Raw genomic sequence first — 12,071 nt, 5'->3', positions numbered from 1 at the left:
TCGATTAAACAAACGCCTATCTAACAAAATAGTAATTTAGAAAATGTTTCTCGACAAGCAATTATAAATTTCTTTAAAGAAAATTTTAATTAAAAATCGAATTACAAATTTTTAAATTGTATCAGCAAGTCGATATACATACATACATATTCATTAAATATGAACGCTTAAATTTGTTGTAAACAATTATTTTGCAATTAGGTACATAAATTTGCGCGGTAAACAAATTTTTACTCGTAAAATATCTTTAAAATATCTTTTTAAATCTTGTGTTTAGAAATTTTTCACGAAATCTTTCATATGTTGCAAACGAAAATCAAGCAATATTAGTTAACAGTAGGCAGCAACGTGTAGGCACTGTTTGAAACACATAGTGAAGTGGAAGGGTTGAAGGGTTAATTGTTCTAAGCTAGAATTTTATAATTTTAGGAATACTTCTGTTTATCGAAGCGAGATTTCAGGTTTATTATGATTAAGATTCTATAACGGTATTTATTATATACAACTATGGGCACTATGCTAATTAAAATGCACTTAATAAATTGTATTTGGATAAGTAGTATTATTTAGTTTAAAAGTTAGCTTGGTTTATAAGTATGTAAGCGTTTTTATGGAACTCGCTTAAAGAGGTACTTTAAGCACAATACTTTTCAAATTTTTTAGAAAACTAAACTTAATGTATATATCAAACAATAACCAAAATAAAAACTAAAAAAAAAATAAAAAAAAAAACCAAAATCAAAAAAAAATGTAAATTTAAATTTAAAAAAAATTAAAAATACAAAAATTTTTAAATAAAAAAATATATTAAAAATAAAATAAAATTATAAATAAAAATATAAATAAAAAAAATCTATATAAACAAATCGAAAAATATTATAAAAAAATAACTAAAAAAATAATATATAAATATCCAGAAAAATTTAAAAAAAACAAATTTACATTTTTATAAAAAATTTATAAAAACAACAAAAATAAATTAATAACAAAAAAATTAATAAAACATAATTAATAAAACAGATACAACTATTAAATTAACTTCAATTGTAAATGTCAAATGTAATTAATTGCAAGCTAATTAAATAATTTTGTGCCTAAAGCACTAGAAAATTAGTATTTAAAAAAATTATCTTCAGATGTAAATATGATCCTCATACAATAAGAACGTCAAGACGGCTTCTTAGCTAATAAGTAAAAAAATATTTTCCTAATCTACTATCACTAATGACAACATTTTATATTGTTATCTACATAAATAAATAAAGAGTTAGTGCATACAAAAAATAAATAACAACAAATAAAGAAATAACAAAAACTAAAATAAATAATAACAAATAAATGCTTAACAACAGTTAAATAAATAGCCACAAGTAAATTAATATTTATATAGCGCCCTCAGAGCGTTAACGCTTGAGCAAAAGTAGAAGCAAATGACTTAGCAGTTTTGGTGAAACTGATTTTTTAATTTTTTTTTTAAAAACCATTTTTTAAGGTTTCTTTTTTAATTTTTTTTTTTATAATAATAAATTATTATTATTTGTAATAAAAAAATTTAATTTAATTTAATTAATTTAATTTAATTTTCTTAGTGTTTTATTATTTTATCTTATTTTTTTCAATATTTTTACGTTTTGTATTAGTTTTAAACTTATAATTTTAATTATTTTTGCTTTATTTGTAATATAATACTTATTTTATTTGTATTATTGGACATTTTCAATGGCTTATTTTTATTGATTAATGTATTTTAAATTTAAAATTTTATATGTCTTGCTTTATTTATCTTTATTTAAAAGGTATCACTAGAATTCTATTTTGTTTTTAATTTCATTTATTTTTACTTTTAGTTTTTTATTGCTTCATTATTAAATTCTTTTAATTTTTAGGTATAAATATAATGTAGATATAAGTGATATGTAAATAAAAAATATTTATTTCGTAAAACAAGAAAAGCTAAAATTAAAAAAAAAAAAAAATTTTTTATATTAAAAACATATTTTTGAATTGGCCATAGACAAAAATATGTTTTTATTTTCTTTTTTAATTATTTTTTTTTTAATTTTTTTTTTAAATTTTTTTAAATTTTTTTTTTAAATTTTTTTTTTAAATTTTTTTTTTAATTTTTTTTGTTTGTCTGTTTAAAAAAAAATTAATATTTTTGGTTTTAATATTTTTTTAAATTTAATTAATAATTTATTAACTTAGTGTTTTTTCAAAACACAGTTTGCATTAACACAAATATTTTAGAGGTTAGTACGAACTAAAAACAAAAAGCGGGTTTCAGAACAAAGAAAAGCAAATTGTAAGAAACATATTAAAGGGTTTTAGTGAAGTAAAGTCTACGTTGATGGTTCTCATACGCAATTCATACTCGAGTTAAGCTACTTATATACATTTTCAAGGCAAAGCATAACAAAAAATTTAACGTAAAGAAATTTCTAAATAAATGCAATCTTAAATATAAAATTATAAATTAAATGAAAAACTAAAGATTCGAAAAAATTCAAATAATAAAAACAAAATTGTTAAAGATAATTTGCAGCCAACTTACCGATCATTTTCGTTTTGCACCGAACTGCGTCCCGAGTGCACCGACTCACGTCCATCGGCAGTGGCAGCCGCCAACGAGCTGCTATTCAAGCTGGCGTGATCTCCACCTGCAGCGGCATGTGCGCTCAAACTTGATGCGGTTGTAGCGACTGCATGTCCATAATATTTCTTATACCACTCCGAGTATGCCTGAGGATTGGTGCGCGCCATTTGCTCATAGTAATACGAAGTGTAGGGATCGTAACCATACGCGCCTGACGGATAGCCATACATTGCGGCATGACGTGGATCGTAGCGTGCGCGCTCTTTCTCCAAATCACTCTCACGTGCATTGCGCGAGCTTTGCTTGCGATACTCTTCGTATTCGCGCAAATCGGTGCGTTCGCCACGCATTGATTTGTCACCACCGGCGCCGCGATGACGACGCTCAATTGTATCGTAATCACTGCCACGATCGCGACGTGTGCGCCGCTGCTCACGACGCTCATCATCCACATAGTTGCTGCGGCGTCCATCGCGTCCATCGTCATGGATTTTGTCGGTGCGTTTAGGCGCGCCACGTGGACGACGATTATAGTCGTCGTAGTCGCGTTCGCTACGGTCGCTGCGTCCGGCACGTTCATCATTGTGATGACGCGCACCGCTGCGACGCGATTGCTCTTTACGTCGTCCGCTCACATCTTCCACATCGTCCTCATATTGACGATTGTGACGACCACTGCGCCGCAATGTATCCGATTTGCCGTTATCACGTGTATAATACTTATCGCGTAACTTATCACGTTCATCGCGTTTATCAGCACGTTCGCCAGCGCGACGCCTTTTATCCTTGACATAGTCGTGGTCTTCACGTTCGCGATCACTGCGCACACTACCCTCACGGTAGCCGCGGCGACGGTCACGCTCGCGTTCGCGCTCACGGTCACTTGAGTAGGGCTCAGAACCCTCGAGATCATCGCTCTCATAGCGATCGGCGGAGCTACGTTGTTTGTCGCGGCGCTGTTGACGATCGGGCACTTTGCGCTCCAACTCGCTGGTTGAATGTTTGCGTGACTTGTTGCTGCCGGCGCCAGTGTAACGTGCGGTGTGACGATGATGCTGATGCTCTGGCAACGGATCACTTTCATCATTACCCGTCGAGGCATTGGATAGCTCCTTTGATTTAGACGAATGATGATGATGATGGTGATGTTGCACATGGTGATGATGATGTACGTCCTGACTCTCATCAACTGTTGGCGGTGAAGGCTCGTTGCTAGCGGCAGCGCCCTCTAAAGGCGGCTCATCGCGACTGTTCACCGTGAGTAGCGGTGGTTGTTGCAACTGTTGTTGTTGCTGGTGCTGTTGCTCCTGTTGTTGGTCCTCTAAATTCTCGCCGTCCAGCTCGATCTCACGTTGACCACTAGCGATTTGTGGCGGTGGTGCCGGCGCATTACTTTCCGGCGAGCGTTCGACACCGGTAACGACACGTTGCTCGTTGCTTATATTGCTCTCACCAGGTACCAAGTACAAATTGCGGTCTGTTGTTATATCTATGGTGGTGCCATTGTTGTTTGGCGTATTAGTTGCTATATTAAATACAAAAATTAGTTATTGTATTTTAAGATCATAAAAATGAAAGCTGACGAAATAGACCACAACGGCCGTCTTACCTGCCAAATTGGCGGCATTGCTCAAAGCGCCACGCTGCGATGCATTCAGCAGCGGTACTGCTGGCAACTGCTCCAAAGATGTGTCCTCACCGTCGGCGTGCCGTTCGTCCATATGCATATTGGCCGGCTCCTCCGTACCGGTTACCATGCGCTGTGTAGCTTCCAGCAGCTCAGGCTGTCCTAACACGAGCCGCGACAGACCGGGCGGCGGTAGACTATCGGCCTCCAAATTAAACTCCTCATCGGGATTCTCCGAAAGTGGACTCGTCTGCAAGTACTGATTGCGCTCATCATTAGGCGGAGGCGGTAGTTGTGCCTGTGCCGCTGCTGCTGACGCACCAGGCAAAGTAATAGTTTGTGTGTTAGGAAGCAACAACGATGTTGGCGGTGTTGGTAAAGTCGTGCCCAACACTTCTTGATTTTCATGTAAGATTTCCGAATTATCTGGTTCCAAATGATTGAGTAGTGGATTGGCAAAATCTGCAGGCGGCGGTGGCACAGCAAAGGCGTTAGCTACGGCGGCAGCTGTAATCGACTGCGTGGCTGTAGGTGGCGCTGCGATATTGACAGCGCGATGATGCTGCGCCGCAACTGCGCGTTTGAAAGGATTACCCGCAGCGGCGGTAGCGCCGGGTGGTGGCGGCAAATTACTTGGCGGTGACAAAGCAGGCGGTGGTGGAGTGTGCTGTGGTAGACCGATAGTGGCGACGCCGACAGGTGGTGCTGCGGGCGGCATAGCTTCGGACTGTATTGCGCCTACCTCATTTTGGAATGCCTGCGGCGGTGTTAAAGCGTTTTCCAATGGCTCATTGGTAGGGCTGGCAACGCCAGGTGGCGAAGCATATTGACGTGAAGGTCGCGAAACCGGTTTTGCTTGTGACACATAAACGGAGTTTGGAATGCTGGTTGGTGCAACACCAACTGCGGGTAGGGGTGCAGCACTAGGTGGCGGCGCGGGGGTTGGCGCCGTGGTGTTGTAGTTTTCATTGGTCGCTTCGGAGAGTGTTAGTGTGGCGGACTTGCCTGTAAATGTAAAAACGTTATGAAAATAGGTGGAAAAATTAATATGTTAATATACAAAGTGTCTGCTGCCGCAGGTCAGAAACATATTATTTTATTACTACTGCTTTTTACGGTACTCACCCACATTTGCTGCTGCTACCGCGGCAGCCCTCACATCATTCGCGTCAGTCACTGCATATTCAGCGGCTTTCTGCTGAGGCACTTGAACGCTGCTCGCAACTTGTCGCGGCACTTGTGTCGCTTGACGATTATTTGTAGTTGGCACTTGTGGTGTTAGCGTTGTTGCTTCGTTGTCGACGCCTGTGTTGTGCACATTCGCATTAACATCATCGCCAATATTCCAGCTCCAATTGTCGTTAGAGTGTGCACCAAAACTCTCCTCGATTACATTCGGCACGTTGTAATTCGTTGATTGTGGTTCAAGTGCGTTGTGCGGCGGTTTATGTATGGGCATTTGCGTAGAGGGTGGCGCCTGCTGCCCAGCTGGCGTTTGCTCCACTTCACCGCCCACCACATTGCCATTATCATTCCAGTCCCAGTCGCCCCAACCATCGCTTCTGTTGTTCGCATTGCTATTATCGAACAGCTCAGCGGCGGCTGGTTGTTGTGCCGGCTGCTGCTGTGGCATTTGCGGCAGCTGCTGCTGCTGATAGTGAAAATAGTTGGCCGCGTCAGGCGCTACTTGTTGCGGCTGCTGTTGATATTGTGGCGTTTGTGCAGCTGGCTGTGCTGTTGTTGGTTGCTGCTGTGTCGTTTGATTTTGGTTTGCTGTGAAATAATTGTCGTATGTGGTTGGATGTGGATATGCTTGTTGCTGCTGCTGCTGTGTTGGCACGTTATTCGCACTTGGCAGATCTGGTGGTTGCCAGATGTTATGCGGTGCAGTTGTTTGTTGTTGCTGCGACTGTGGATATAAATTGTTGGCATTTTGTTGTGGCTGCTGTTGTTGTTGCGGCCAATTATTGTTCGCGGCGGCAGCATTCGATTGCATTATTTTGTTTGGTGGCGCGTAAGTCTGTTGCTGCCAGGCGTTCGCTGCGGCTGATGGCTGCTGCTGCTGCAAAAATAAAACTAATGGTTATTTGAAGGAAAAACTGGTTTACAACTCGCAATGTTTGTGCAGAAATATTGCAGTCACTCTTGGTGGTGTTTATCTTTCACTTTACATATTTACATACCTATGGTACATATGTATGTACACAGGAATTGCAATATTATGCTAGTTGGGTTTGTCTAAATTCTATTATTATTTTTTTGTTTCTTTAATGTCTTAGTATATTTAGATGTGTTACTATTGAAAATTAGCTATATTTTTCCGATTTTTATATCGTTTTCTTAGAGAAGATTTTTTAACTAACTTTTTCTTAATTTATATCAATTTTGTATATTAATTTGTTATGAAATATTTTTTTCTTTATGAATTATTTTGTTTTAAAAATATTTTTAAAGAATTCATTTTTCATTCTTGTAAAGGAAACCCTAAATTTTACTTATTTTTAGAAAATATTTGTCAGATTTTATTTTCGTCCAATTATTGCTTTTAAGTTTAAAATTTAATATTTTTATTATTATAAATTGTATTATATTTATATTGATTTTCAAATTTTTTAAATGATTTTTGTGATTTTATTGATGTTAAAAAAAAACGTACAAAGGTATTCAAAAAAATAAATAAAATAAATAAATAAAAATAAAAACAAAAAATAGAATAAACGATAATAAAAAGTTATAACAAAATATTTTAGAATTTAAAGCTAAACTCAACACAAAAGTATAAGAATTGACACATTGTAGAAACCGATGACGCTCATTGGTCAGGCTTGTTATAAAAAAAAAACAATACAATTTGCATACGTGTATACTTGCAAATTGTACTTACTTGCAGATAAGAAATAACACTACTGAAATCTTAAAGCCGAAACCAAATTATTTATTATGATATATAAACATGCAAGTACTGGCAATACTGTTTAGCTGACAAGCAGAAAAAAATTGGAAAGAATTGCTAGTGAAACCAGCTGTTAATATCAATAAATGCAAATATTATTAAAATCACCTTTTATATACTCGATCTACTTACATGCATACGTCTGCATATATGTATATAAATGTATGTATATGGTATGTAAGCGCTATTCACGCACTCACACATACTTGTATCGCAGTGCAAATGCATATGATAATGAGGTCGTGAACTGGCATTTTCAATACAATACACGTCGTATTTGAGAGAATTTAAATGCACCAAATAAATATATAAAATCTACTATATGCAAACATGAAAAGTTGAAATAAATAAAGTATTATTTATATATAAACCCAATTGCAAGAAAAAATTACAGCCCGGAAATGTAATGACCGAAACTGGCAAAACGCTTCAATAAATTTTCTATATTCTCTACGAAAATCCGTAGATATGTTTGTATGTATACTAACAAGCATTGCACCAGTGACAGGACCAAACAACATATTTGAACACTTTCACACATACGAGACCCAGTTAATGCAAATCAAGTTACCTGTTGTATGCCAAAGTGGCCAGGCTGCTGCGGTTGTTGGTGTGTACCGCCGTTGGCATGCATTTGTGAGCGCATAGAGTTAGGCTGTTGCGACTGATGTATGTTATTGTTAACGTTTATCGGTTTGCTCATATAAGCGCCAGTGGTGGAAGCCAAATTGGATGCAAGGGGTGGTGCCGGATTCGTGTAAGCATTAGTTGCAGCAACGGTGTTTGCTTGTGCATGCGTTTGTGTTGCTAAATACTGTTGCTGTTGTTGTAAATTTAGCGGTGGCTGTTGCTGCTGAGCCACCGGTGGAATTAGATGTTTCTGCTGTTGTGTATACGAGTGTTGCGACTGCTGCTGTGGCAGCGTAGGCGGTGGTACATTACTTTGCACCCAAGACATTTTAACAATTTACGCACCGAAATTGAAGCTGTATGCGAAAGATTGGAATAAAACAAAGCCCATGAAATAATGTTGATGAGAAATGTACAAATATATGAATGTTGGTGATATGCAAGTAAATTTAAGGTGATTGACCGTGTTCAAATGAAACCAATTGTCTAAATGAAATGGGTATGTAGTTAGGTTAATATGTACATGAAGTGAAAATGATTTGTTATCAATAATGCAAACTGAAAACATCATTAAATATTATATAAAGTGAAAGGAAAGGAGTCGAAATAAAGGTATTGTAACCCGATAAATTCAAATTGTAATCATTATATGTAAGACTTATTTCACGTTGCAATCATAGTTGCACGAGTTATATGCCAGTAAATATATTACACAGTTATCACATTTTATGCCAATTTGAAAGTAATAAACGCTTCGCTAACAATATTTATATAAAAATGCTGCATAATGTTCGCTGTTTTTCATGCCGTATGCTTTACGACCAACAACCGTACAAAACGCACCAGACGTATATATAAATTATGGATATGATTCGAATAAATACATATGTATATATGGATGCCAACTATCTAGCCCCATTTAGTCCACGGACCATACAAGAATAAGAAAACACTATATTGTATGGTTTAGTTGTCGGTTTGTTGTTGGCACTACTCCCATACTCGAGTCATGGTTGTTGTTATTGCGTTTGTACGACTGGTGGTGCGGCAAATAAGCATAAACGAAAAAGTTTACGTGGAAGTTTTCATGGTTTCACCAACCACCACCAACACCAATGAAGTTTTACCTTTTGCTTGCTTGCAATACACAATCAATAACACTTGCACTTTTTAAGTTTTATAGCATATTTCTAATTTAAACTATAGTGTATAATTATCGCTCCGTTTAATCGAAATATAAATTTACAGGTGATTTTTGTAGAAGTTATAAATTTTTCAGAGAAAAATCTACACAGTGCGAAAGAAAGACCACAATGAACAAATTGGTGACATTTGAAAAAACGCGATGTCAAAATGCAGTTTATGTTGACAAGTAGCGAAACTAATGATCAAAGGTAACACAAAATTAGCAAGGTTGCATGCATAGCGAATTGTACACTTTACGTCGCATATATAATATTTATTCATAGTATTTACTGCAAGCATTGGTAATGAAAATTATGTAACTAAAAACACAGAAATAAACAAATGTTCTTCAGAACGCCAGTTCAATAACCTAAGTTTGTCGTTGTGTAAAGTTTTCGTGTGCCCTTATATAGGATTTAACTATGTATATTTATTCAACACTACCCTTTTGGTAGTACGCCATTTCATTTGTAAAACACTAGCAACACTTTCACATATGATGAATGCGTAATGCAGTAAATGTAAATTTTTTTCCTTCAAAGCTTTTGGTTTTCAACTTACGTCTTTGTTGTTCAATTAAGCACTTTCAATTAAAGTTTTTGTGTTTACACAAACAATTAAATGCATAATTTCAATTATATAGTACACGCCAATTAATTCGTTTTCGTTTGTATTCGATATTACTTCGTTTGGCTTGCGAATTTTTGACAAATTTACAATATTTTCACTAGGTTGAAAATTTCATACAATACAAAAGAAAAATTTCACTGCCAACTCAAAACGAATTTATTATCTGACGTTTCTCACCTGTTTATGGGTTTTCCGCAACAGAGTGAATAGGAGAAAAAGAAATTAATTATTTTTGCAATATATTTTTTGTTTAAATGAAAGACAAATTTTCAGTATTTTTGCAGTTTGAAAATATGAGTCAAAAATATATATTTAGAAAAAATTTAATTTTATATAAAATAAATTATAGCATATTTAAGAATTGCGATGACTTCGTAACCCTGCAATACAACAACAATCCAATTGCCCACTGATTTTGACATTTAGCTGACGTGTTCGGTCGCTTAAACTTATAAATTTCACCAATTTGCAGCGAAACGAATATATTAGTTGTTTTGTTGCGTTTTTTGCTCATTTTTTAGACTGTAACTAAAAAGAACAAGTGGATTTATACAGAAGATAAATAAACGTAAAAGGTTTCTAAAAACCACAAGAGGTTGTAATGAGTGCAGTGTTTGCAAATTACAGCAAGTTGTGAAACATATTCCCAGGGATCTAAGAAGTAGTAAGTGCTCTATCGTAGCACACGAAACACAAAGATGGCACTGCTAACTATGATTGCGCGTGTAATTGATGGACTTCCATTGGTTGGTACCATGCAAGATGACGAACAGGTATGTATAATAACTGACAAATAAATGCATGTTTCGACAATGTCAAGGGTCAAGTTTTAATTATTTCTAATTGTGTTTCGCACACGCTAATACAATATCTATCGTGTTTATCATCACCAGTCCGGGCGCAGTATATTGGAGTATCAGAATCAAGCGAAAATGCTTTTCAGAAAATTAGGATCACATTCACCGGCACGATGCAGTATCGAAACAGGACCATACTTATTCCAGTAAGTTGTATGCAAAAAAATTAGTACAAAGTGCAAAAATTTATGTAGTATTATTCAAATCTTTTGCTTATGTGGTATGTTTTGTTTTTGCTTGGTTTCTTATCATTGTTGTTAGAGCTATTTCACATTTTATACGATAAATTTTCACTACACAATTTTTATTTTAGCTATCTAATTGAAAATGATGTTTGCTATCTGGTGATGTGTGATAAAATGTACTCCAAACGTTTGGCCTTTAACTATTTAGAGGATTTAGCACAAGAATTCCATGCCAACTATGGACGGCGTGTCAATTCTGTGACTCGCCCCTATGCATTTATCGAATTCGATGTTTACATACAGAAAGCCAAAAAACAATTGACGGATCGGAGACGAAATATAAATGCGATTAATACACAATTGCAGGACGTGCAGCGAATTATGGTAAGAAAAAGTGGTAAGAAGCATAATGTGATTGCCAAATTAAAATTTTGTTTATATCTTTTTTAAGGTACAAAATATTGATGATGTACTGCAGCGCGGCACAGTGTTGTCAGGTTGGTCATATTTATATCATTTTCATTAATTTAATATTCCACAGATGCGTTTTGCTTTTTGTTTTTACAGAATTGGACACAAAAACGCAAAATCTGTCGATGATGTCTCAGAAATATAAAAAGGATGCGACATACTTAAATCGAAAATCAATGTATTTGAAACTGGGCGCCGCCGGTGTTGCTATAGTAGTATTTATTTTGTACTTTTGGGTTTTGTAATAATTGTTAAATGTTTATTAAAAAGAATAATGATAAAAAAAAACTAACTACTATTTGTATATCGAAATATTGTATGCATGACATACCAATATAAAAGTGCATAACATAGGTATATTTTTTTGGGACAACTGAATGACAAATTGTTTATTTTTAAATTTGTTTTCTAGGTAATTTATCAAACAATATTTATCAGAATTATAAAAAATTTCCTGTAATAAATATTTTGCATGAAACAATGTATTAATTCACTCGATAAAAACAAAATATATTTGAGTTTGTAAAATATCAATACGTGTCTATTACAATTAGAAATGGGTTAAACCTACTTACGTACTTATTCACGTTTGTATGTATATACATATGTGAATTTTCACTAATTTTTTGGATATAACTTATTACTTAGCTTTTGCTGTTCTCTTTCTCTGTTTCTTCACCTGAAGACGATAACATTTCCCACAATTGCTCGTCAGTGAAAAGGAAATTGCTGTGTGCTTTTTCGAACTCCTCACGTTTGCGCGCACGTGTCTCACGACGTTTCTCTGCTAGAACATTGGACAGTTTTTCAGCATCACGCGCCACTTTTATATCACCGGTGTCACCATTTTCGCTTTTTGTTGAATTCTCCACCAAACGATGTTTGTGTAAGGCTTCTATGGTGGCTTCGTGACTTTTGGTCTCCGCTTCGACATCTTCAT

At 35.4% G+C, this 12,071-nt stretch overlaps 3 protein-coding genes across 8 annotated transcripts in view; 1 reads left to right on the top strand and 2 right to left on the bottom strand.

The window, feature by feature from the left end:
* Positions 1 to 9,854, bottom strand: part of LOC106615086 (uncharacterized) — a 31,297-nt gene extending 21,443 nt beyond the window's left edge. The window contains exons 1-5 of one of the 6 annotated variants that reach the window (XM_014231130.3): positions 9,550 to 9,854; positions 7,745 to 8,159; positions 5,346 to 6,282; positions 4,203 to 5,225; positions 2,552 to 4,118 (exon numbers count right to left, since the gene is read on the bottom strand). In XM_014231130.3, the coding sequence (XP_014086605.2) occupies positions 2,552 to 4,118; positions 4,203 to 5,225; positions 5,346 to 6,282; positions 7,745 to 8,131 (3,914 nt within the window). In that variant the 5' untranslated portion in view covers positions 8,132 to 8,159; positions 9,550 to 9,854. Of the gene's footprint in view, positions 1 to 2,551; positions 4,119 to 4,202; positions 5,226 to 5,345; positions 6,283 to 7,744; positions 8,160 to 8,930; positions 9,122 to 9,549 lie in introns of those variants that run through there. The other 5 variants (XM_070110435.1, XM_070110436.1, XM_014231129.3 and 2 more) reach the window with 5 other exon arrangements.
* Positions 9,855 to 10,039: 185 nt separating this feature from the next.
* Positions 10,040 to 12,071, bottom strand: part of LOC106615096 (box C/D snoRNA protein 1) — a 36,561-nt gene continuing 34,529 nt past the window's right edge. The window contains exon 5 of the mRNA XM_036376996.2: positions 10,040 to 12,071. Within this exon, the coding sequence (XP_036232889.2) occupies positions 11,776 to 12,071 (296 nt within the window). The 3' untranslated portion in view covers positions 10,040 to 11,775.
* On the top strand, positions 10,212 to 11,665 carry Sec22 (vesicle-trafficking protein SEC22). Its single transcript, XM_014231153.3, has 5 exons — positions 10,212 to 10,391; positions 10,512 to 10,621; positions 10,789 to 11,044; positions 11,112 to 11,157; positions 11,228 to 11,665. The coding sequence occupies exons 1-5, from the start codon at positions 10,317 to 10,319 to the stop codon at positions 11,374 to 11,376; spliced, it is 636 nt and encodes a 211-aa protein (XP_014086628.1). The 5' UTR covers positions 10,212 to 10,316; the 3' UTR covers positions 11,377 to 11,665.

This window comes from Bactrocera oleae, chromosome 5 (assembly GCF_042242935.1).
Source record: "Bactrocera oleae isolate idBacOlea1 chromosome 5, idBacOlea1, whole genome shotgun sequence".
NCBI lineage: Eukaryota > Metazoa > Arthropoda > Insecta > Diptera > Tephritidae > Bactrocera > Bactrocera oleae.
The sequence above is the reverse complement of the archived record's forward strand: the minus strand, read 5'-3'. Positions and strand labels throughout refer to the sequence as shown.

Coding starts and splice junctions, on each gene's coding strand:
- Sec22 (XM_014231153.3), top strand. CDS start 10,317: ATGGCACTGCTAACTATGATTGCGCGTGTAATTGATGGACTTCCATTG. Junction 10,392..10,511: donor CCATGCAAGATGACGAACAG/GTATGTATAATA, acceptor TATCATCACCAG/TCCGGGCGCAGTATATTGGA. Junction 11,158..11,227: donor GCGCGGCACAGTGTTGTCAG/GTTGGTCATATT, acceptor TTGTTTTTACAG/AATTGGACACAAAAACGCAA.